The sequence below is a fragment of the Vidua chalybeata genome, chromosome 24 (assembly GCF_026979565.1).
Source record: "Vidua chalybeata isolate OUT-0048 chromosome 24, bVidCha1 merged haplotype, whole genome shotgun sequence".
In the NCBI taxonomy this organism is placed as follows: Eukaryota; Metazoa; Chordata; class Aves; order Passeriformes; family Viduidae; genus Vidua; species Vidua chalybeata.
Window position 1 is genome coordinate 991,214 of NC_071553.1, and position 22,998 is coordinate 1,014,211.

Consider the following 22,998-nt stretch of genomic DNA (forward strand, 5'->3'; position numbering starts at 1 on the left):
AACCCTTGCCCTAGGCCCCCCACCCCTCTGCTCACTGCAGTCACTGCTTCTCCAGGCAAGGTGATGGTCCCGCAGCCCTGTGTGTGATGGAGCTTTGACAATGTCCTTCTCCACTCCCGTCTCCCCAGCTGTCCATTCATTCCCAGACACACCAGGCAGGGGTCTCACCCTGCCACGGGGGGACATGGCACCTCCTGCCCTGCAGCAAACCCTGCAGGACTCGCTGTGCCAGGCTGTGGGTGAGCCAAGGGCGCTGCTCCATGGGCTGCCCACGGCTCATCCCATTCCGGGGCCCTCAGGGTAGGGCACGGGGCTGCCGGGCTCTGCCCTGCCCTGAGGTGACATCCCCACAGAGCTGGGTGACAGGGTGACATCCCCTCTCACAGCCCCGCCGGCCGTGGGGCTTGGAGGCTCCAGTCTGACCCCTCAAGTGGTGCCATCACCTCCAGGCTCCAGGGGGCTTGGCCACAAGCCGATCCCGGGTTTGTCCCTTCAGGGCAGGTTTGGGTTTGTCCCTTCAGGGCAGGCTGCAGCCCCCGAAGGGTGGGAGCTGCCGGGCACAGCGCGGCTCTGCTGCCTCGAGGGGGAGCTGGACCACACCTGGGCACAGGTGAGCAGACACCTCCGGCTGGGCCCTGCCGTGCTCGCTGATCAGCAGAGGGTAGCAGATGGTCGGAGCTGTCCCACTGCGGCTCTGGCAGGAGATGCCCAAAAAGCATCTCTATTCCCACCCTGCTTCTCCTGGGCCATGCCCCACCACCTCCTCCAGCTCCCCTCATGCCTCTGTCGGGATGTGCAGCCCCCGTGATCCCATCCTGGTGTCCCCATGGTGGTCTCTGTCACTCCCTAAGCCACTCTGAGCGACCAGTGCAGGGCCAGCAGGTGTGTGGCACCCAGGGCAAACCCTTGGGGCATGGTCCCTGTCCCAGGACATGGCTTACCCGGGACCTTTGGGGCTGGGAGCTCAGCGGAGACCCACTAGGCAGGAGAAAAGAGGACTTGGGGAGGCTGAACTTCAGTTTTCCACTGTCTATAGAAGGGTTGTGGAGAAGGGAGACACAGCCCTGCCTGGCAAAAGGGCACCAGACACCAGGCACAGGGGCACAACAGGAAAATCAGGGATTCACAGAATCATTAATGTTGGAAAAGCCCTCCCAGGTCCCGAGATCATCCATTCCAGCCACTCCCCCAGCACTGCCATGTTCACCACTAACCCACGTCCCCACGTGCCACATCCACAGGTCTTGTGAACACCCCCAGGGATGGAGACTCCACCACTGCCCTGGGCAGCTGTGCCAGGGCCTGACCATCCTTTCAGTGGTGAAACAACCCTTTCAAGGGTTGTGTGGCACAGTGCTGTGACAAGATCCACGGTGCTGGGACCTCCATCCTCAGGGGGTTCCCGTACCTAAGTGGACACCAAATGCTCTGATCAACCTGACCTTTGGAACCCTGCCTTAAGCAGGAGGTTGCAGTTAAGACTTCTGCTGGTCCCTTCTAACCTACATCTTTCCATGGCCCTCCAAAACCAAATCCAGCATTTTCTCCTGGCTTTGACCAGGCCTCCAGTAGAATTGGCCTCTCTGGGGTCCGTCACATGTGAAATGTCACTCTCTCATAGAACCACCAACTGGTTTGGGTTGAAAGGTTAAGAACCATCCTGTTCCACCCTCTGCCACAGGCAGGGACATCTTCCACTATCCCAGGTTGCTCTAAACCCTGTCCACCTTGGCCTTGGACACTTCCAGGGATCCAGGGGCAGCCACAGCCTCTCTGGGCACCCTGTGCCAGGGCCTCCCCACCCTCACAGGGAAGAACTTTGTCCTAATATCCCATCCAACCCTGGCCTCTGGCAATGGGAAGCCATTTCCCCTTGTCCTGTCCCTCCAGGCCCTTGTCCCAAGTCCCTCTCCTGCTCTCCTGGAGCCCCTTTAAGCACTGGAAGGGGCTCTGAGGTCTCCCTGGAGATTTCTCCAGGTGACATCCCCAACTCTCCCAGCCTGGCTCCAGAGCAGAGAGGCTCCTGCTCCTCCCCTCTCTCTGACAGAACCTCTACAGCTGCATGAGGAAGGGACTAAATAAAGACTCATTGTAGCTTTATTGACCAACCAGCACTGCCTGGGCACGATCCCATCTGGGGCACATCCAGCTGAGATGCCACACCAGCAGCACAGCATCCCCTGCAAGCTCACAGAGAAGGCAGTGGCTTTCTGACCCCTCCATCCCTGCAGCAGCCCCACCTCACACCTCTAAGCAGCTTCCTGAACCCCCACCATCTCTGCAGGAGCTTCCAGAACAAGCTCCCCCTTCCTTGGGGGAGCAGCAGGGCCTCTGCCAAGTGAGGGAGGCACGTTTGGGTCTCCACACCAGGCTGGTAGCTGGGCCCTCTGTGCTGCAGCCCCCAACCCTACCCGAGCCTGGGCCGTCTGCCCCCCACACCAAGTGCCAGCAGACCCCTCACCCCAGGCACCACACAGCCCAGAGCAGTGGGTCCTGCTAGAATCGAGAGGGGGGAAGTTTTTTGAGATGGTAAAGACTTAACTCCTCTTCTCTGCTTCATAAACACCATGTAAAACTGAGGGTGTGATGAACAGGAGAAAGCACTTAGGTTGATAAAGGAGCCCAAGTCCTGCCCCAAAAGGGGATTTCTGCCTCTGTTGTGCTTCTCAGAACACTCTCCACCTCATTTACTCAACCACAATGTTTATATCTTTAAAAACCCAGAACTCAATTGCCTGTGGAGTCCCTAAGCTGCAGCAAGGCTGATCTGAGTCTGTCCCACCAGTCCAACAGGAGAATCACAAAAAGGGAGTGAAGAGTTTAGATGGAAACCAATTAAACCTGGGCAGCTGCCAAACTGGAAGCTTAATGATCCACAAGCTGCTGAAAAAGCAGGGAGTAGGTGAAAAGCTGTTAATTACTTGGCACTGCTGGGCACACCTGCTTGGAGAGGTGCCACCTAAAAGCACTGATAGGGGTTTTGAGAGCCTGAGCACACTGTGATGCTAGCAACACACCCCAGAAGGGCCGTCCCTGGCCTCCCACGTCAACCTCTGCTTTTGGAATAGCTATCCCCATTCCTGGAAGTCTTCAACGAAAGGGCTTGGAGCAACCTGGGTTAGTGGAAGGTGGAACAAGAAGAGCTTTAAGGTCTCCTCCAATCCAGACCATTCCATGCTGATTGTTGGTGGGAGCAGAGGGGGAGCCCATCCCAGCCGAGCTGCAGAGCTCAGCTGGCCACAGCTGGGCCGTGTCAAACTGCACCGACACATTGCTGCCATTGGGCGTTCATTTCAAGCCAGGACTGCAAACGCCTCCCCAGCTCTGGGCACCCAGTGCCCGTCCCGAGCCCCAGACAGCGAGTCAGCGGCAGGGCCGGGCCCGGGCGAGCTCTGATGTCGCTGATGTTTTATTGCTTGCTCGGTGTCACGGCTGAGCACGCGGCCGGCGGGACGGGCAACGCGGAGCAGGACTTGGGCACCGGGGCCTCTCTGCAGTGGGAGGGAGTGGCCCCCCTGTGCCACCTGCCCCGGCAGGACCCCACAGGGACAATGCTGGGACCACCCCGGCTCCGGGGAGCGCCGGGGGCAGGGCAGGAGGGGCCGGTGCTGCGAAGCAGCAGTGGCTGGGGTGACAGTGGGGCACTCGCTGCGGCGTGGGGCGGGCGGGCAGCGCAGGACGAGCCTCGGGCGAGTGCAGGGCTCAGCCCTGGGGCTCACTGTGAGTGGATCAGTGCCCCGGCACCCTGCCCGAAGCCAAAGCCCTTGGGACCGAAGTTCTTGGCGTAACAACCTGCAAAGGACGGAAAGGAGACACAGGTGAGGCTGGCACAGGAGCAGGACCTCCCTAAGGGGCACACCCTGCCTGGACAGGACAAGGTTTGCCAGATTTGTTGGGTAAACAGAGGCCCTGGCTCAGCAGGAAACTCTCCAGCTCTGTGGCTGGCACAGTCCTTCCCTGAAAGCAGCTGCTGGGCCACCCCTTCCCCAACCTCCAACCCCCCTGCGTCCTTTCATCCCTCCCCTCAGAGCCCAGGACAAGGCAGCAGGGAAGGTGGGGCTCACCTTTGCAGTAGATCTCCCCATCTTTGTCTGCCAGGGTGGTGGACTCCAAGCTTTTGCCACACTTGGCACAGCGGAAGCAGGACTTGTGCCAGGACTGCAGGACAGGAGCAGAGCCCGGTCAGACCCCAGGGACAGGACAGCCAGGCTCTGCTACCAACCAGGCTCCCTGCTCTGCTCCTGATCCAAAGGGGCTGGCAAAGAGCTCTGAATGGGATGAAAGCTTTTCCCTGGAAAGCACTCCCAGTCCCACAGGGAAAATACAGAGAGGAAACACCAGGTGTGGGCACTGCTCCTGTGCTGATCTGGTTTTTGGAGACCTTTTGCTGACACTCTAAGAAGTCATTTGTGCAGTAATTTCAACAATAATTTGTAAGGAGCAATCCTCCCCCTCTTTGGGAACTGCTCTCTCTTAACCAGCGAGATAAATCCCTCCCATTGTCCAGCTGAGACCCACGGCTGGAGTGGCAGCAGGGATGGACAACTGCCCCACACAACCACAGCTCCAAGGAAGGCAGCAAACAGAGAGGAAAAATGCCAAAAGCAGAGTTTTTAAAAATAACCCCCTGTGGTTCCAGCAGTCCCCTGGAGATAAATGAGCTCACAGCCTTCAGGCAGACCTTAAGTAGCCAGAGCTGCTCACCGAGGAATTTAAACAAACACTTGGGAAAACATGAAACCTTTTTTGGAAGAAAATGTGAAATTCATGGGCTGGAGGAGGAGGTATTGGATGGAGTCATCCAGCAAACATTAGCACATGAAATGCATGCTCTGGAATCCTCTCTGGGTCTACTTTAATGTAATTGCTTCACCAGCTTTGGTTCTCTGTAAACATTGGAGCCAGAAGCTGACCAGGAAGCGCAGATCATGGTTTTAAGAGTAAATTCAGCTTCTGACCCTGGTCTGACCGTCAACACGTCCATCACAAGCCAGCTGGAGGGTGATGATGCCGAGGGGCCCTTTCTGTTGACCCCTCTCCTTGTTCTGGGGACACAGGACCAGCACAAAGCCCCAGGAGGACAGAGCCCAGCCAGGTCAGGGAGTGACACCTCATCACTGGTGAGGCTGTCCCAGCATGGCCACCTGTCCCCATGGCACAAAGCCAAGCAGCCTGGCTTGGTGTCCCTGACAAGCTCTGCATGTGCCTGACCTTGTGGGGAGGGCAGCTCCAGGCAGGGACCTCATCTGGGGTCCCAGGGCTGGCAGGGCAGAAGGGGTCCCCAGGCCTTGCAGAGGAGCTGGGCTGGGACCAGGTCACAGCTCAGGGTGCAAAGAACCGTGGTGAAAGGGTGACCTTGGCACAGGGAGTGCCAGGGCTGTGACAGTGACCTTCACACCCAACCCTGAGCTGACCCAGCCACCACCAGAAGAGCCCCAGGAATGTTCACCAGCACCCTGCCCGACCTGTGGACAATGCTGACCACTGGAATTCATTGCCTGCCCCAAAGTCCCTGCCTGTGGCACAGAGGGGAGAAAGAGGCACCTTTCAGTTAACAGTGACACTGGCCATGGCACATGGCACTACTCACCCTCCCAGCACATCCATAGCAGGATGTCCACTGGGACCTCTGCTGAGCAGAGTCATAAATATTTAATATAAAATGTCTTTCTCCCCCATCTACAAGTCTGTGAGAGTGCTGCAGCCTGGACAACCTGGCTTCCAGACATGCCAACATCTCCTTTTGGTGCCAGGCTTCCAGGTGAACGTGGCCATTGGACCCAAGGCCAGCCCTGGCTGAGGGCAGGTCCAGACCCTCTCTGAAGGTGCCCCTGCCATGTAGCACCCTGTGCCCACCATCCCCGTGCCCACCATCCCCTCTTACCTTCCCAGCTCCAATGACCTTCTCGGCCGCGTACACGGCCTGGCCGCAGCGGGGGCACCCGTCAGCTCCTCCCACCTTCTGGGCCATCCTGGCTGCATTGGGGTTGGGGGGTCGGTGGGGCTGGCCCCTGTGGGTGGCAGGGAGCTCATGATCAGGGATGCAAGGTGCAGCAGGAAAGAACTATGGGATCCCAAATCCCAGCCCAGTTTAAAGTGAAGTTCAGGAACAATGAGCCCCATGGAAAGCTCAGACTGGGGGCTGTGTGCTGGGAGAGGGTGGGGAGCATGCTCAGTGCTCAGACATGTCCCATCCCATCCCATCCCATCCCATCCCATCCCATCCCATCCCATCCCATCCCATCCCATCCCCCAACACGGTTCAGTGGGATTCCCTGGAGGGGCAGAGGGGCCAGGCAGCCCATGGACACTGCTGGGAGCTCAGCACAGGCTGCACAGCCAAGCACCACAGGACAGGTGTGGGGAGAAGGTGCCCACAGCCCGTGTCAAAAACAAGGCTCAAACTCACTCTTCATATTTGATTCCCAGGGACTCGCCCTTGTCCGTGCTCAGGGTCCCTGCTCCCTGCCCATAGCCGTAGCCCTTGGGGCCGTACTTCTTCCCATAGCAGGACTTGCAGTAGATTTCCTCACCATGCACGGCCACAGTGGTGCTGTCCAAATTCTTCTTACAGACCACTAGAACAGAGGGGAGGGTGTGGCATCAGCCTGCTCCGCCAGAGCTCACTAATTAGCCGGGGAAAACAAGCCCTCGCAGGGACAGCAGAGCTCAGCTCTCAGGGAGCAGGGAAAGCCTCGCCAGGAGCCAGCTGCAGGGAGCAATGCAAACCGGGCAGATAAGGATCACAACAAGAGCAGTGTCTGGCTTTAAAAGGAAGCAACCACCAAAGCCAACAGGGTGATACCAAGGGAAGGAAAGCTCTCTTAACCCTCTGGGTGCTACTCTCCTGCAGCTGCACTTAAACCATGGGCGTGAATTTCCCCTACGAATCACTGCAGGATTCTCAGGCCTGGGGATGGATGTCCTGGCCCCACGCCTTGTCCACTGCAAATCCACAGCAGGAAGCACTCGGGGCAAAGAAATATGAGCAAATGTGGTTTTCCTGGTGTTTGGATGGACCAAGAGCAGCCCTGTGGCCGTCACCACAGCCGAGGCACTGCAAAGGCTTCACACATTGGGCACAGTCACCTCTCCAGAGCTCCAAGGCTCACCTGACACCTCAGCCCTGGGTTTGGGGGTGTGCATGGGAGGCCTCAGGTGAGGAACACTAACTCAGCCTGGTGTTTGAGCCCTGGGGGTCAATGTGGGATGTAAGATGGGACAGGAGGAGATGGCAGCCAGGCTCAGGGGCCCTGCTGAGCCCACCCAGAGCTTGAGCTTGGTGCCGGGCTCAGGCCTTCTCTTGATTTTTAGGTTTCCATAGAGACTGGTTTGGGTTGGAAGGGACCTTCAATTCGGATTATCTGATTCCAACCCTTTGCCATGGATACTTTCCACTATCCCAGGTTGCTCCAAGCCCTATCCAACCTGGTACTGAACACTTCCAAGGATGGAGCAGCCACAGCTTCTCTGGGAAGGAATGTTCCACCACCCTTTGAGTGAGAATCACTTCCTTGTATCTAATCTAACTTTCTCCCTTATATCTAATCTAGATTGCCCCTCTTTCAGTTTTAAAACATCCCCCCTTGTCCAGTCATTATCTGCCTGTTAAAAAGCCACCCTACCTCTCTTTTATAAACCCCCTTAAGGTCCTGGAAGCACCAGCTCCTGTCCCAGCTCTGCTCACAGCTGCCCCGTTCCTTCCCAGCCCTTCCTGAGACACTCTGCCCAGCCAGCAGGAGGCCACCAGCACCCAAACTCCAGGTGATGCCCAGTGCTCACGTGCCCCGTGCAGGATCCCACTCCTAGGGCAGAGTCAGCAGCGCTGGCAGCCAGCCCCAAACAGATCCGGCTGCAGCTGCCACGGCTTCCCCATCCTGCTTTCCACGCCTTAAATGTCGAGGCTTCCAGCAGCTTCTTGGCCAGCAGAGCAGTTTCTTGGCCTTTCCCAATATCACAGGAATGCAAACAGAGCAGAGTTCTCCCCTTGGAGCAGCACAAACTGAGCAGGGGCAGAAGGCCCTGCTTCCATGACTAAATACAGCCAGGAGAACCCTGTGTGCCTCTGCTGGGACAAGGAGGAAAAGGGAAGCATCTCCTGCCATCTAAGGAGGCTCTGGCAGAGTCCTCTCCTGGCTACATGCTCCCACCACAGCAGTAGCTGGGCATGGAGAATGGATCCCAGCTGGGAGAGACCAGAGCAGGTAACTGGTTCCAAAGCTGCCAAGCTCCTGGGCTCCTGCTGGGGTCTCTGCATTGCCCTGGAGTGACACTACTCAGCCAGACCATCGGGAAGGAATTTGGGCACTTTCACTGGCATTTCAAAGGGTTTTGTCCTGAGCTTTGTCCCGGGGTGGCAGTGAATGGTCTCAGTGGGATCTGGATGGATTTGGAGCTCCAGCCCAACCTTTCACAGTCCCTCATCTGTACTCACAGAGTTTTGAGAGGCAACAGAAAAATTTTCTTACCCAGCCCCCAGGTTTGTGCATTGCAGAAATTCCAGTGCGCTGCACTCAGGAGTTAAGGACCCTTTGTTTTTCTAAGAGCAGCTGAGCTGCTCTGCAAAACAATTAGACAAGAGCTGCCTCTGCTTTCCAAGGCCATGGGGCTCATTCCAGCTCATTTCTGCTGCACTACCCAGGCAGCTGGATCATGGCCAGCAGTCAATCACCAAGTTGCTCCCTGAGCTCTAATGCACTGTGGTAGGCTTGGCTCCTTTTAGATGATGTTTTTGGCAGATCTGGTTGAAGTATTTGTTATTCTCCTCTAAAGATAATGGTTTGAAGTTCCTTGATGGGGCCCAAATGTAGCACTGGGGGAGCAGGCTGGGAATGCAGGAGCTCAGGAGCACCACCCACAACCTGTGGCACGGACTGGGAGCAGTGGGCAGAAGGGTGGGCTGGCACACGAGCCACAGCCTGACTGGGGAGCCACAGCCAGGACAGGCAGAGCTGCTGGGTACATGTGGGGTGGCATAACAAATGCCTGCAAAGCACAGGGACAGCAGCCCTGAGCCCAGGACCACTCCCTGGGCACTTGCTTCCATGAACACACACGAGGGACTTCTTCCCCACTCTGGCCGTGTATTCCCACCTGGAAGAAATGCCTTTAGCCTCATTTCGTGGCTCCTGGAGGCCTGCCCTGCTCTCTGGGTGCCAGCATCCCATGGCAGCAGCTTTCCCTGCCAAACCAGCTGTGTACACAAGGGGTGAGGGCAACATTCCCCACCCTCCTTATCTGAGGCCAAAGAACAAACAGGATTTCCTTCTGCAGAGCAGCTGCCATACAAACCCAGCCAGTCATCCTTGTCCTGCCCAGGAACTGCCTCAACAACTCCCCTGCTGAGCCCTACCAGCCAAAGCAACTTTGCAGCCTGGAAACTCCCACAAATGGGAGCACCCAGCCACGCTGCCCCCCTGCAGGGAGCAGCAGCCTCCCTCTCCTCCTGTCCCAGCCAGCTGTAGGTGCTGAGCCCCAGGCAGGCTGGACAAGAAGGATCCAGCAGCCAGGCTGGGTGGATGTCGGGATCTGTGATATTTAAATAATCCCGAGATATTAGAAAGTCTCTGTCTTTCAGCCCCGCTGCCAAAGAAGAAGTCGTAATTCGTCTGTGCTGGTTTTCAAGGTTGTTTATTTCTTCTCATCTAAAATATTTTCTCTCTGACCTGCAGCAGGTCTGTCTGGCAGGACAGCGTGCGGGGCTCTGCCCCTCAGTGGGATGTTACAAACATTCTGTACTAGAAATTACGTGTGCCATATTTACAATAACGTGCCAATATCCATCACCCATGTTGAACAGTGTGTCCCCAGCCTAAGCCAACAGAAAAATGCCAACAGCACAGTGAAACATGGAGGGCATGAAGGAGAAGAAAAAGGACAAGGCACGCCCAGTTTCCTCCATCTTTCCCCCTTTGAACCCCTTATCTAGAATCCTAAAATTCTACTTTTGCACCTGTGCCACACTAATTACTACTTATATCAAACACTCAGAGCTTGTAATTCATCCTGTAAGATTGAAAACACTTTTCCATGGACAGACATCAGAGCCAGTGTCTCTCAGGGCTCTGTACAGGGGGGCTGCTGACCCCCTGCCAGGGTCCCAGAGCTTCCAGGGCAGCCACAGAGATGCCCTGGATTCCCACAGGTGGACACAGGGTCATTGCAGGGATCATCCCATGAGGACACTGGAGTTTCCCTGCTGGAAGAGATCAGTTCCAGTGTGTGCCTTGTTTCCAGATCCCACCTCTGCTTGCTGCCCCTATGGAAAAGATCCCGACTGTGCTCCCTGCTGTGATGGGATGGTGAGACTGGACCAGGGCACTGGGATCAGCTGAGGAAACATTGCAGGGAGATGCAATGGAGATGCACTTCTGCTGCTCTGTGGCAGAGGCAACGTCTCGAGGAGCCATCAGCAGACACAGGCAACGTGTGTGCTCCTGTCCACAGAATTCCAGAGAGGTCTGGGTGGGAAGGGACCTTATAACTCATCCTGTCCTACCCCCTGCCATGGGCAGGGACACCTTCCACTAGACCAGGCTGCTCCACACCCCATCTCCTGTAGGCACAGGAGAATCACTGGTTCTGATACGTGACAGTGTCCAGGGACAGAGGACAGCAATCTGCTACCACACAGGCTGAGGACACTGCTCATCTTTTGAGTCAAATGTCTTGCAGCCCCTCCGGATGCCCCAGGTTTAAGGAGATGCTTTCAGCACTGCAACACCACCAGCCCTGGGATCCCCAAAGGCAGGGAAGAGTGTCTGGGGGCTTGCAGCAGGATCCCAGCACTATTTGAAGGATCCTGCAGAGGGGGCAGAGGAAGGGAGCTTGGCACTGGATCGCTTGCAGCCAGATCCTGTTCTGCTGCCCCTCCCCAGAGGTGACACTTGGGTCCAAACACACACCAGAGACACCCTCAGTAACAGTGGATCTGCAGACAGGCTGGGGGTGATGCCTCAGCACTTCTCAGGTGGCTTTCCATCAGCACAAGGGCCAGGACAGGACCAAATCTCCCTCCCATCATCCCCTCAGACATGAGGAGACTTCATGCCAGTTCCCCAGGCTCAATCACCTTTTAGTGTGGCAAAGCCACTCAGAAGGCTAAAGTCAGCCCCACCTCTGAGCATTGCACGGGATGTGCCACCTCCTGGCACCATTGCTGGGAGAGGCCCTGTCTCATGCTCCAATCCTTAACATCTGGACACAGACCAGAGGACCCAGCCTGGCCTTTCCTTGGAGTAGGGATCGACCAAGTCTTTGTGTGGGTGCCAGCTGAGGTGTGCCCTGACAGCTTGGACAGCCCATGTCCTGGGATGATCTGTGCTCTTGCCTCACTGGGGGGCTGAGAGAGCCTGAGGAGCCTTGCCCAGGAAGCAGAGAGGGGGGCAGGGAAGGGGTGGTACTCACTGCACAAGAAGCAGGACTTGTGGAAGCTGTTGCCTTCACACTGCACCTCCTCAGCGAAGTACACAGCCTTCTGGCACACCCCACACTTCTTCCCTCCTCCCCAGTTTGGCATCCTGCAGGGGAAAGCACAGTCAGGAACAGGGCAGGGCTCTGCGGGGCCGGGATGGGGCGGCTGGAGCAGGCCCTGGAGCTCCAGCACTTTCCCACATCCACACATGCAGAGAGCACCCACAGTGTTTGCAGGGGGCACAGAATGCAGGGCTGGCAACGAGCAGAATCATTAGAACTCGGGGACCCAGCAGCCAGCAGTGCCAGCTGCCTCCCAGGGACCACTGGTCCTGTCTGCCAGGAGCAGCAGAAATCCCTGTCTTGGAGCCGTGGGACCTCACAGCTCCTGTCAGTGCCAGGAAAAGGGAGGAAGCAGCACAATGCTGAGAGAGAGCAACCCACAGAGTTAGCCAGGCACCTCCTCAGGTCACAGCCCTCCTGCCATGGTCAGGGTGACTGTGACTGAGCCTTGGTGCTGGAGTGACAGCTGCCACAGCCATGGACACAGTCCCAGCTTCTCCTCCCTGACCAACTTTTCCATCTCAGCCACTGCAGGGCAGGGGACAGTCAGGGCTGCCCGAGGGCGGGAGCTGGCCCCTGACACCACCAAACCCCAGGCTCTGGCACATGTCCCACAGCACCGTCAGCTCCTGCCTGACCAACCCCTCCTAGGCACTCCTGCACTCTGGTATCTCAGTCTCCTCCAGGACTGCAGGCAGAGTCATGGAGCCTGGAGAATCTGAAAACAAGAAGACAGTGCAGGGCAGAGACCTGAGCACCAGCCTAAGCCACTGTCCAGCTCCTCAGCAGGCTATAAATGCTTCTATTTCTCTTCTCATTCCTAAACTGTGTCTGAGGAGACACCATCAAGAGCCCCCTAGATCTGCAGATAACTCCAAAATTCTGTGAGTTGCTGACACGAGCAGCAGAGCTCCAGCCCAGAAGGGCCTTGACACTTGTGAAGACCAGGTCAATATAAACCTTGAGACATTCACACAGCAAAGTCCTGCAAGGAGATTCTGAGGGAGCCAGGCTAGTTGAGTATGGCCAAGAGCAAGCTAAGGAGGATCAAACAGCAGGGATTGCTACAAGGACAATAAAACACTTTTTGGAGGGACCAATGATACAAGCAAGGTCAATAGGCACAAGCTGCAGCCTGAGAGGTCTCCAGGGGCCTCCTTCCATCAACACCTCTGGAATTCCCCATCCTGCTCCCATCTGGGGACAGGCAGCAGAAGTCACCATGTGCTTCCTGACCCCTGAACAGCTAAAGCAGCAGGACAAGGTCTCCAAAACCAAACCCCATTTTCAGAGTACAAGATTTGCCAGCCCACCATGTGTGTAGGATCTCATCACCTCCCTCAGCTCAGCTGTGTGGAGATGAGGAAGGAACCTTGGTCTGCCAGGGCACACCAAGAAGCCTTGGAGCCCCCCCTTGCAGCAGATCCTGGGTCACCTCAGGCAGCTGAATCGCCATCCCTGGGCCTCCAATCCCAGTGGCTCTCCCAGCTGGGGAGGTGGGTGCTAAACCCAGCAGGACTGGGGGTTGTACAAACATCAAACAGAGATGGGGGAGCACGAAGGGCTCACAGGAACAGCAAGATCCCTTCACCTCCCAGGCCATGGGGAAGTCAAGATCTTCCCTGTGTGGGAGTATTTTGCCAGGAAAAGGGAAACTCATCCCAGCCTGGGTACCAGGGCAGGGGTCAGAACTGACTTGCTGACCCCACTTAATCCTGGCCACAGCTCCCAGACGCCTAGAGGGTCTCAGTGCAGGCCAGGCAGACAGAGAAGGGGAGGAGCAGGGGCTGGAGAGGCTGTGCTGGCTCCCGGGATGCTGGGAGCCGTGTTTGGGGTGTGATCACAGCAGCTGGGAAGTCTCTTTTCCAAAGGCCCTGCAGGCTGAGCTTCCCACTGTGCCAAATCCCTCCCTTTCAGCCTGATTCTTCCAGTCCCAGCCTTTGGATTGCCTTAAAAGGACACAGGCTGTTTCTCTCCAGAGCCTGTTTATTCCCCTCCGTCAGGAGGAGTGCTTGACCTGGTTCAGGAGTTTCCTTGGAGGGCAGGAACATCCAGCAGCACCCCCTGAGCCCTGCATGGTGTGGGAGCCCACCAACCCCTTTAGTCCCTGTGTCAGATCCCACCACAGGAATGACACATCACTGGCTACGATTCTTCCAGGTCCCCCATCCCTTTCCAACCACCACAGCTGGCAGACCCCATCTCTGGGATTCCCCAGGCCTGGTTTGGGGGCAGCCTCTTGCCAGCCCTCCCTGCTCAGAGCCAGGGCATCCACAAGTGCACCCCATGGTTTGGGACCAGCTGCTCCCCTTTGCCTCCACAGCACATTTTGTTCCCCTCAGAGCAGCAGCAGTGAAGGAAGAGGCTTTGTTTGTCCTGAACATCAAACCAAGAGATTAGCAGTGGGACACCTTCCCCTGAGCTGCCTGGAAGTCTAAAGGAGGAGAAAAACTGCTTCTGGGTGAAGCTCACCTGACATTTGCCACAAGAGCAGTCCAAGCCCTTTTGCTGCTGCTGATTTTCCTCAATCCACCATGGGAAGGCTGCAGGTGCCTCCACTCAGTTCAAATGATGCCATTTGAGCAATTTGAGCAGGTGACTCTCACCATGAAGCCCAAACACAGCCCCAGCAAAGCCACATCCCAGCAAAACCTCCTGGCACACACCAGGATGGATTTTCTGAGTGGAGAGACCATGGAAATTACTTTGTCTTGGGGATCCATGTGAGGGCTCACAGCTGGACACAGAGAAAACCTGAGATAAGATTTGCTGAGAATTCCCTGTTAGTCCACAACACACCCTCCACGTGCTGTGAGCCCAGCAGGCCACGTGGAGACCAAGTTTGTGCTACAGGCTTTCAGCAGCAGCAAAAAGAGGAAAAGAAAAACCCTGCTCTGGTGCCTGGACCTGACCAGCCAAGTCCTCACTACTGCCATCCAGACAGATCCATCCTCCCAATTCCCTAAGTAATGGCCACTTTAAGATATGTCAGAGTGTTTACAATTCCTTCAGCATTATTTTCAGAATACTTTGCATATTTTGCCCAATTGCAACCCTTGGTGACCACAGAGACACTTCTCCAAGTCACTCTGGGCCCCATGCAAAATAAGGAACAGGAGGTGACAATCCTGCAGTCAATGACCTCACTGAGCACAGGCAAGGGACTGCCAAAAAAAACAAGATTATTCTCCTTCCTCCTGCAGCTCCAAAACTCCCAGCAAACATATCCAGAGCCCTACAAACACCACTCTCAGTGCCAAGCAGGGCTTGGCCCTGGAGCCACTCCATTATCCACTACAGATAAGGGAAGAGGTCCCCAAAACCAAGATCCCATCCTTTAGCAGCAGCTGCACTGCGGGGAGCACAGACACAGGGGAGGCTTGTGCAGAAGCACCCAAGGCTGACACTTGCTGGAGATTAACCCCAGTTCCAGAGTCTGATGTTGCAGCAGTCCAGCTCTCCAGAAAAGAGCAGCTTGGATGGAGCTTGGAGCAACTGAGACAGTGGAAGGTGCTGCTGCCTATGGTGCCACTGGGTAACCTTCGAGGTCCCTTCCAAACCAAACCTGTCTGTGATTCTATGAAATCCGGGCTCAGACTCACGTACGTTTCAGAGGTGCTGTGTTGCACCAGTCTGGGAGGCAGTGTGAGCTACACTGAACAACCGGGCATAAACCAGTATGGAACCAGTGTGTACGGGTGCTTTGGGTTGTCATCACTGGCTGTAAGGGGAAGCAGTGAGCTGATGCAGCCATCAGACAGCAGAAACACAGTCATCCTCTTGTTCGAGCGGGTTGAAAGGTCAGTGTGCTCCTGTCACTGCCCCCAAAGCTGACACCCTCCACCCTGCCATCCTGAGAGCAGCTGGGTGGGAGCTGCTGGAGCTGGAGCAGTGCCCGGGACTGTGTGGATGCAACCCCATGGCCGTGGGATCACTCAGGGCAGGTCCTACCTGTCACTCTGAGGAACATCCCTGCAGCCACCGGGATGTCAGCTCAAGCATCAAACCTTCTGCAATAGCTGGAAAATCTTCCCGTGTCTGTGCCCTACTAAAATCCTACAGTAATTAATTGCAGAGCAATCACTTTGTGTTTGGAGATCACTGAGGAACAGCAGACTCATACTGACCCATATAAAAAGTCCCTTTTTTTCCAAATGAGAGCATTAAAACAAGTGAATGACAGAAGAGCACCATCAGTGCTGCACAAAATTCACTCCTAAGCCTGTTCACAGCAGTCCAGGCAGAATTAATCCATGCCCTGGCAAAGGGAAGAGTCAAAGGGGAGAAAGCCACAGCAGGAGCCCCATGCCCTGGGGTCTGAGTAGTGCCTTCCAGTTTGGAGAGCAGCTGGCATGGCCATAAAATGGGCAGAAATCTGAAGCAAGAGGGACCCAGACAGATGAGACATGGGCAGAGCAGAGAGGAACCAGCTCCCAGGGATACACCAGGGAACTTCCCCTGGGAAAGCCCCAGGGGATGGCACCAGGGGTTCAGCATCAGGACCTGCAGTCAGACCCATGGAGGGCTCTGCCCCAGGCAAACAGGAACTGTCACAGAGCAGCTTTCCCATCACCTGGGCACTGGTGGGAATAGCTCTACAAGGGGCAAGCTAGAACTGTCCCCTTGTCCCCTGCTGTGTCATGAACTGGGAGGAGCAGTAATGTGAGGAGACTCTGGGCCACCAACAGTGTAAACAAGGATAAGTGAAGGTCATGTGTGACCCAGTGATGTTGAACTGGTGAGCAAGAGAACGGGGACCTGAGGCTGGTGAGCTCAGAGACATGGGAAAACACTGGGAATTACCAGGGAGAAATCACAGAACTGTCCCAGGAGATGCAGCTGGATCGCATCAGACACCTCTAAGGGCTTTGCTGGAATAGGAGGGAAGGAAGTCAGGAGGCTCTGAGCTCAAGAGTGATGCTCACATGTGGCTCATCTACTCTATGACTCCAAGAGCAGTCAGGCTTGACTCCAGTAGCAATCAAATGATTCTGGCACAAAGGCAGCCTCAGGCTGGCTGTGCAGAGCAGGGGCCTGAGAGAGGCCAGCACAGAGCTGAGCCACCAGCCAGACATGGCTCTCACAGCCACGGGCCTCTGCCTGTGCACACGGCTCCCAAGCATGGCTTACAAAGAATTCACAGAATGACCAGGTGGGAAGAGACCTTCAAGATCATAGAGTGCAACCCAGCCCTAACACCTCAACTAAACCATGGCACTGAGTGCCACATCCAGGCTTTTTTAAACACATCCAGGGGTGGTGACTCCGCCACCTCCCCGGGCAGCCATTCCAGAGCTTTATCACCCTTTCTGTAAAAAACTTTTTCTTAATATCCATCCTATATTTCCCTTGGTGCAGCTTAAGACTGTGTCTCCTTGGAAGCAGGGTCCTCCATGAAAATCCCAACTTTATCCAGAACAAAAGCAACAGCATTTTCAGGGGTGCTAAGAAAAGCTCGTGACTCCCACAGGGATCAAGATCCATCGCTGGACTGAGCCCACTTGAGCTTCCCCAAAGCCCTGAAATGCCCCAGTTGGTTGCATCCTCCCCACTTGGTGCTGCCTTCTAGGAGCAGGGAGCGCACTCAGATGCTCTCAGGCACTGCCATCCTGCCTGGAGAGCCCCTGATCCAGGGGACAGCAGAGGCTGGCACAGAACCCATGACCCACTGGAGCAGCACAGCCCTGAGCTCCGTGGGAATCCTCCCCAGGACCCACTGCACCTTGCCAGCCTCACCCCCAGCAGAATAACTGAACATCCTGAGCTGGAATTGATCCACAAGGATCACATCCAACCCCTGCCCTGCACAGACACCCCAACAATCCCACCCTGGGCATCCCTGGCAGCGCTGTCCAAACACTCCTGGAGCTCTGGCAGCCTCTGGGCTGTGCCCATTCCCTGGGGAGCCTGGGCAGTGCCCAGCACCCTCTGGGGAAGAGCCTTCCCTGATGTCCAGCCTAACCCTCCCCTGACACAGCCCCAGCCATTCCCTTAGGTCCTGTCCCTGCTCACAGAGAGCAGAGATCAGAGCTGTCCCTCCACTGCCCCTCAGGAGGAAGCTGCAGACCTGCTCTGACCTCAGGCTCCTCTGCTCCAGCAGGAACAGAGCAAATGAGCACAGTTCCTCCTTGCAGGGCTTCTCCTCTCACCCTTCCCCAAGCTCTAGAGCCAGGAGGAGCAGCGCCCAAAGCCAGCCTCACCCCTCACACTATTTTAGCACCGTCCCCTTCACATGTAGAGAGAGACAGAAGATCTGATACAGGGACTTGGCAGAACCCGGGGCTTTTGCCCAGTGCTCCTGAACCCCCATCCCGCAGGCCGAGGGCTCTGAGGCTGGAAAGCAGCACCTGGAGCTGTGCTCGAGCCTGTGCCCAGCCTGGTGCACAGCAGTGCAAATCTCCTCTGCGAACTGACCTGAGCCCACATCTGAGCTGCCCCAGGCTCCCTGGAAATGAGCTTTACTGAGTTCAGTCGATCTGATGCAAGAGCTTTGGCTTCCGCATCCCGCCATGTGCGCGGCAGCTCCGGCACCGGGAGCAGCCTCAGGGGGTCCCACCGCTCCCGTGCCCACCCACGGGCACACGGCGGGGCTGTGCCCCACTTCAGCCCCGCACCTCCCCCGCTGCGGCCCGCCGGGCCGGGGGGCGGCGGGGATGAGGCATCCTCAGGGGATGGAGGGAGGGATGGAGAGGGACGGAGGCAGCTCCGGGCTGGGGGAGCGGCAGCCCCGGGCACGGGCGGGGAGGCGGCCGCCTCCGCCCCGCACCCACCTGCGGCCGGGCCGTGGACGGTGTCGGGCTCGGTGTCAAATCCGCGGTCGGTGCCGGCGCCGGGGTCGGGCTCGGTGTCAAATCCGGGGTGGGTGTGGGGCTCGGTGTCGGTGCCGCTGCCGGTGTCGGGAGCCGCGCTGGGGCCAGCGGTCGCTCGGCGCTTTTGTCGCTGGCGGGGCAGGGCGGGTCGAGGGGCGGCGGCGGCGGCACTGATGTCACGGGGCTGGCGGGGGACGGCCCGGCCCGGCCCGGCCCGACCGGCCCCCACAGCGCTCAGCACCTCCTGACGCTGCGCGGGAGCCCCGTCCCACCACCAGGGGAAGGATCCTCCGGGGCCCTAAAAGCCCCTGGTTCCCAGCCGGCCGGAGCACTTCCCAGGTGTTTCGGCGCTATTTGGTTCTGCTGAACGTTTTCCTCTAAATTAAGAGACGTTGGAAGATTGGAGAATGAACAGAGAGCAGCGCTGGGGAGAAGGACATGGGGGTGTTGGTGGATGAGAAGCTCAACGTGCCCTGGCAGCCCAGAACCCCCCCTGTGCTGGGCTGATCCCCCAGCGTGGGCAGCAGGGCAGGGGGGATTCTGCCCCTGTGCTCAGGTGAGACCCCACCTGCAGAGCTGCCTCCAGCCCTGGGGTTCCAGCACAGCAAGGATGTGGAGCTGCTGGAGTGAGCCCAGAGGAGGCCACGGAGCTGCTCCAAGGGCTGGAGACCCTCTGCTCTGGAGCCAGGCTGGGAGAGCTGGGGGTGTTCACCTGGAGAAGAGGAGGCTCCAGGGAGGCCTTACTGCAGCTTTTCCACAAATAAAAAGGAGTTTATAAGACTTCAGCAGGAATTGTTGTACAATATGGGTGGTAGGGCCCTGGCACAGGGTGCCCAGAGCAGCTGTGGCTGCCCCATCCCTGGAAGTGTCAAAGACCAGGGTGGATGGGGCTTTGAGTAACCTGGGGTAGTGGAAGGTGTCCCTGGCAGGACAGGTGGGACAAGACGGGCTTTGATGTCCCTTCCAACCCAGCCCAGGCTGGGATTGTGAGTCTCTCGTAACAAATTGCAGAGCAAGGGAGTGAGGAGAGATTCTCTGGCAATGGCTCCCATGGGAACCCACCACAACAGTGCTGCTCTGGGTGCAGACAGATGGAGGGAGAAATATGCACAGCCCCAAACTGCACGGGAAAGGCCACAGAGGTGTTGGGAAAACAATCCCAGCACAGCTGGAGGACGGGTGGGTGTCTGGCTCCCTGTGAAGGGAGAGCTCTGAGAAGCAAAGAGGCCAAAGCAGTGCAGGAGCAGAGACACTGCTGCCCTTCCCTGATGTCCCACACACCCTCTGTACCCTCACACGTGTCCCTCTGAGCCCAAGCAATCCCAGAGCAGCCTACAAAAAGTGTGGTTGCAGGGCTGCAAAGCTGCTTTTCCCTTTTCCTGCATGTTTCTGTGCCAGGGCAGTACAGGAGCCCAGGAAGGCCCAGGACCTTGTGACAAACAATTCCAAGGCTCCAGGGGATGCTGTTTACACTCTGAAAGGCCGAGGGTGGTCCATGTGTAGGCCCTGCAGCCTGACCTCCCCCTGAATGCTCTGTCTGGTTGCTGCTCCATGCTCAGAGCCCCGGCAGGACCCCACATCCCAGCTGCAGTCTGGCTGTCCCCTCACATGCTCATCTCTGCTGGATGTGCAGCTTGCTGGGGTACGAACTCCCATTCTCCATCCCCTTAGGAAACAGTTTCCTGAATCTGTCTCCCTCTGGCACTCCCCCTGTGCCTGTGGAGGAGAGCAGGGATGGGAGTGGGACACCCTCCCTGATCCCAGCAAAGCCCACACTCAGGAACCAGGTGGCACCAGACAGGGGAAGGATCTTTCCTTTCTTAGGCATTTTTAGTGCCCTGGAAGATTCCAAAAAGATGCCAGCCATCAGTGTTCTGTTCCCTGGACCTGGAGGTCAGCAAAAGGCTGCCACTTCCAGGAGCAGCTGCACAGGAAGTTCCTGGAGGGGAAGTCAGGAGAATGGAACAGTTTTGCTGGTGGCTAAATGGCTTCCCACCCTGAGCTGCTGCCCTGGGAGCCCCTGGGGCATCTGTGCTCCATGAGGATCTGCCAGCCCTTGCAGCAGGTGAGGCTGGAGAGAAGCTGGATGCTCCAGTGCTCCTGATGGCAGTGGCCATGGACAGGATTGCCAAGGGAGGCCAGGGTGCCATTGGCAAAGGCTCCCATTGAATTTTTCTGGCCTGGGCTGGCCTTTTTCTCCTTGACAAATGGGAGAGGATACTGAAGAACAGGCAGCCTGACACGAGGAGGCTGATGGCTACTCTCTGGGGCTCAGTGACCCTTCCTCCCACTCCTCTCCCAAGGCACCACAGCTCGCTGGGGGCAGGCATTCTGCTGGCAGGAGCTGGGGAGCCCAGGCTGCTGGAGCTGCTGGGATTGTGCAATTGAAACTGACAGGAAGGGAGGAGGACTGGGAGGGCAGCAGGGAGCTGGTTCCTTTGGACCTGGAAAGCTTTGGCACCAGATCCCACAGGAATTTTGCTGTGAACTCTGGGCTAAGAAATTCCTGGCACAACCGGAGGCCATTTCCTCTTGTCCTGTTGCCTCTCACTTGGGAGAAGAACCAGACCTCCACCTGGTTCCAACTGCCTGTCAGGGAGTTGTAGAAAATGAGAAGGTTTCCCCTGAGCCTCCTTTTTCTCCAGGCTGAGCCCCCTCAGCTCCCCCAGTTGCTCCTGGTGCTCCAGACCCTTCCCCAGCTCCATTCCCTTCCCTGGACATGCTCCAGCCCCTCAATGTCTCTCTTGCCATAAGGGACCCCAAACTGCCTCCAGGACTGGAGGTGCCTCAGCAGTGTCAGCATAGAGGGACGGGCACTGGTCCTGCTGGCTACACCTGGCTGGTACAAGCCAGGATGCCACTGGCCTCCTTGCCCACTTGGGCACACTGACCACTCATGTTAAGCAGCTGTCAACCAAAACATCACCCCTGCAGCTGCTCCTGGGGGCCAGGGATGTCCCACAGGGATCCCCAAGGCCTTGTAGAGTGTTAGACATATCCCAGAGCTGATGTCACCACAGCATTTGGGAATGAGAATGCTTTCCCTGGGGTTGGGAAGCCTCTGCCAGATGGCTCAGAGGCTGTGTCTAAGCCAGGGTGCAGGAGATGGTGCTGCAGATGCCAACCTGCAGCGGACTTGGGCAGACCTGCCTTCTCCAGCCTCCATCTCATAGAAGCAAGGCAGGGGCTGCCAGGTTTCAGAGGTTCTCCTACTCCTATTTCTTTTCTCCAGATGAGGCAGAGCAAGTGGATTAAAAGCTGCCTGTCAGCTTCGGAAAGGATCCCTGTATCTCCCAGTTCTACTGCTGGAAACTTCATCTCTGGTCTTTGCTCTGAAGGGGCCTGAAGGGGACCAGGCTTATGAAGGACCCCATTGCAGAAAGAGCGGGACCCAGGCCTGGCCCCTTCCAGCACTGGCACAGGATGCCTTGTGTGCCAGAGGAACACTCTCAGCTCCTTTAGGGAGTGCAGAGAGCCCAGAGCCATCCCAGCTCACCTCCCCCAGTGTCTGCCCAATGGCAGAGTTGTGTCTCTTGGGTTCTGTAACCTGGGGCTGCCTGGGGCTGTCCCTCTGCCTCTCACTTGCTGCAGCCTTCCCATCTCCTCAACAGCACCCAGCAGAACCCAGGGATGCAGGAGAGCAGGAGTTTTCTGTTCAAGGACTTATAGCCAGGGGTGGGTCAGTCTCTTCTTCCAGGGAACAAGGGACAGGACAAGAGGAAGCAATCTCAAGTTGCCTCAGGGAAGGTTCAGGTTGTGTTGGGTTGTGTTAATTGGTTTGTTCTCGGTTCCCCCCATGTACGGTTGCACCCCAAGTTGCCTCCCTCTCCTGGGATATCAATCCTTCCTCCAATCCTCACATTCCATTAGAAAATTCCCTGTCCATGAATCCCCTCCCAGGCACCTTGTCTGTCACTCAGTCCTCCATCCCCCTTCTCTGGAAACTTCCATGAGAGGCGTCTAGTGATTGGACCGGGCCAGGAACTCCTCTCATTAAGCCCTCTGAAAGGTTGTTTTAATTGTCAGTTATCCCCCAGTTTCCCCCCTTTTGTTCCCTTATTGGTAGACAGCTGAACTCCTCCTTTGTCGCTCCCCCTGTACTTAAGGTGTTGTTCCTCTGATCTCGGGGGCTCTCCGGAGTTGTACCCCCTGCGGCCAGGGGCTCCTCATTCTTCTCAATAAAGCCTTGGATTAAGTACCCTCTGAAGTGCCTACTCCCTTCCTTCACCATCGTCAGCCATGTCCTCCCGAGGAAAGGGCTCATACCCTTAGCTGCCCTTCTGCACTCCAGAGCGTCGGAGCCAGCAGGGAAGGGCAGAGCGGCTGCCCAGGGGATGCTGTAACAGCTTGGCGCCCAATGTGGGGCCCCAAATAACACTGGACCCGATGGGAGAGACTGTCGATTCCTTTTCGGATTTATGTCTTCAGTCTTCTGGCCAGCAAGCTACCCCCAGTGGGAGCAGACCCCTTTTTGGTGGGTGGCACTCCTGGGGGATGGAAGTGGTAGCTCTCTTTGCACCAAGGGAGTCACCTCCCGTTGAAGGACACCGTCCAGGACCTTTCTTTTCCCCATGCCGGACAAGTAAGTATCCCCTTTTCTCTGTGGGTCCCAGAGGCTCTCTGGCACAGCACAACCTCACACTGACCAAAACCAAACCCGAATTCACTACCGATTTCCAAAAACTGCGGTTAAGAAGCGAAAGCACCCAGATTT

The 22,998-nt window shown here is 56.9% G+C and overlaps 1 protein-coding gene across 1 annotated transcript; it reads right to left on the minus strand.

Moving 5' to 3' along the window:
• Window positions 1–3,391: 3,391 nt before the first annotated feature.
• On the minus strand, window positions 3,392–18,335 carry CSRP1 (cysteine and glycine rich protein 1). The gene is made up of 6 exons (XM_053964108.1): window positions 18,246–18,335; window positions 11,407–11,519; window positions 6,410–6,578; window positions 5,885–6,011; window positions 4,065–4,158; window positions 3,392–3,792 (listed from the first exon to the last, which is right to left on the minus strand). The coding sequence occupies exons 2-6, from the start codon at window positions 11,516–11,518 to the stop codon at window positions 3,716–3,718; spliced, it is 579 nt and encodes a 192-aa protein (XP_053820083.1). The 5' UTR covers window position 11,519; window positions 18,246–18,335; the 3' UTR covers window positions 3,392–3,715.
• Window positions 18,336–22,998: the final 4,663 nt, after the last annotated feature.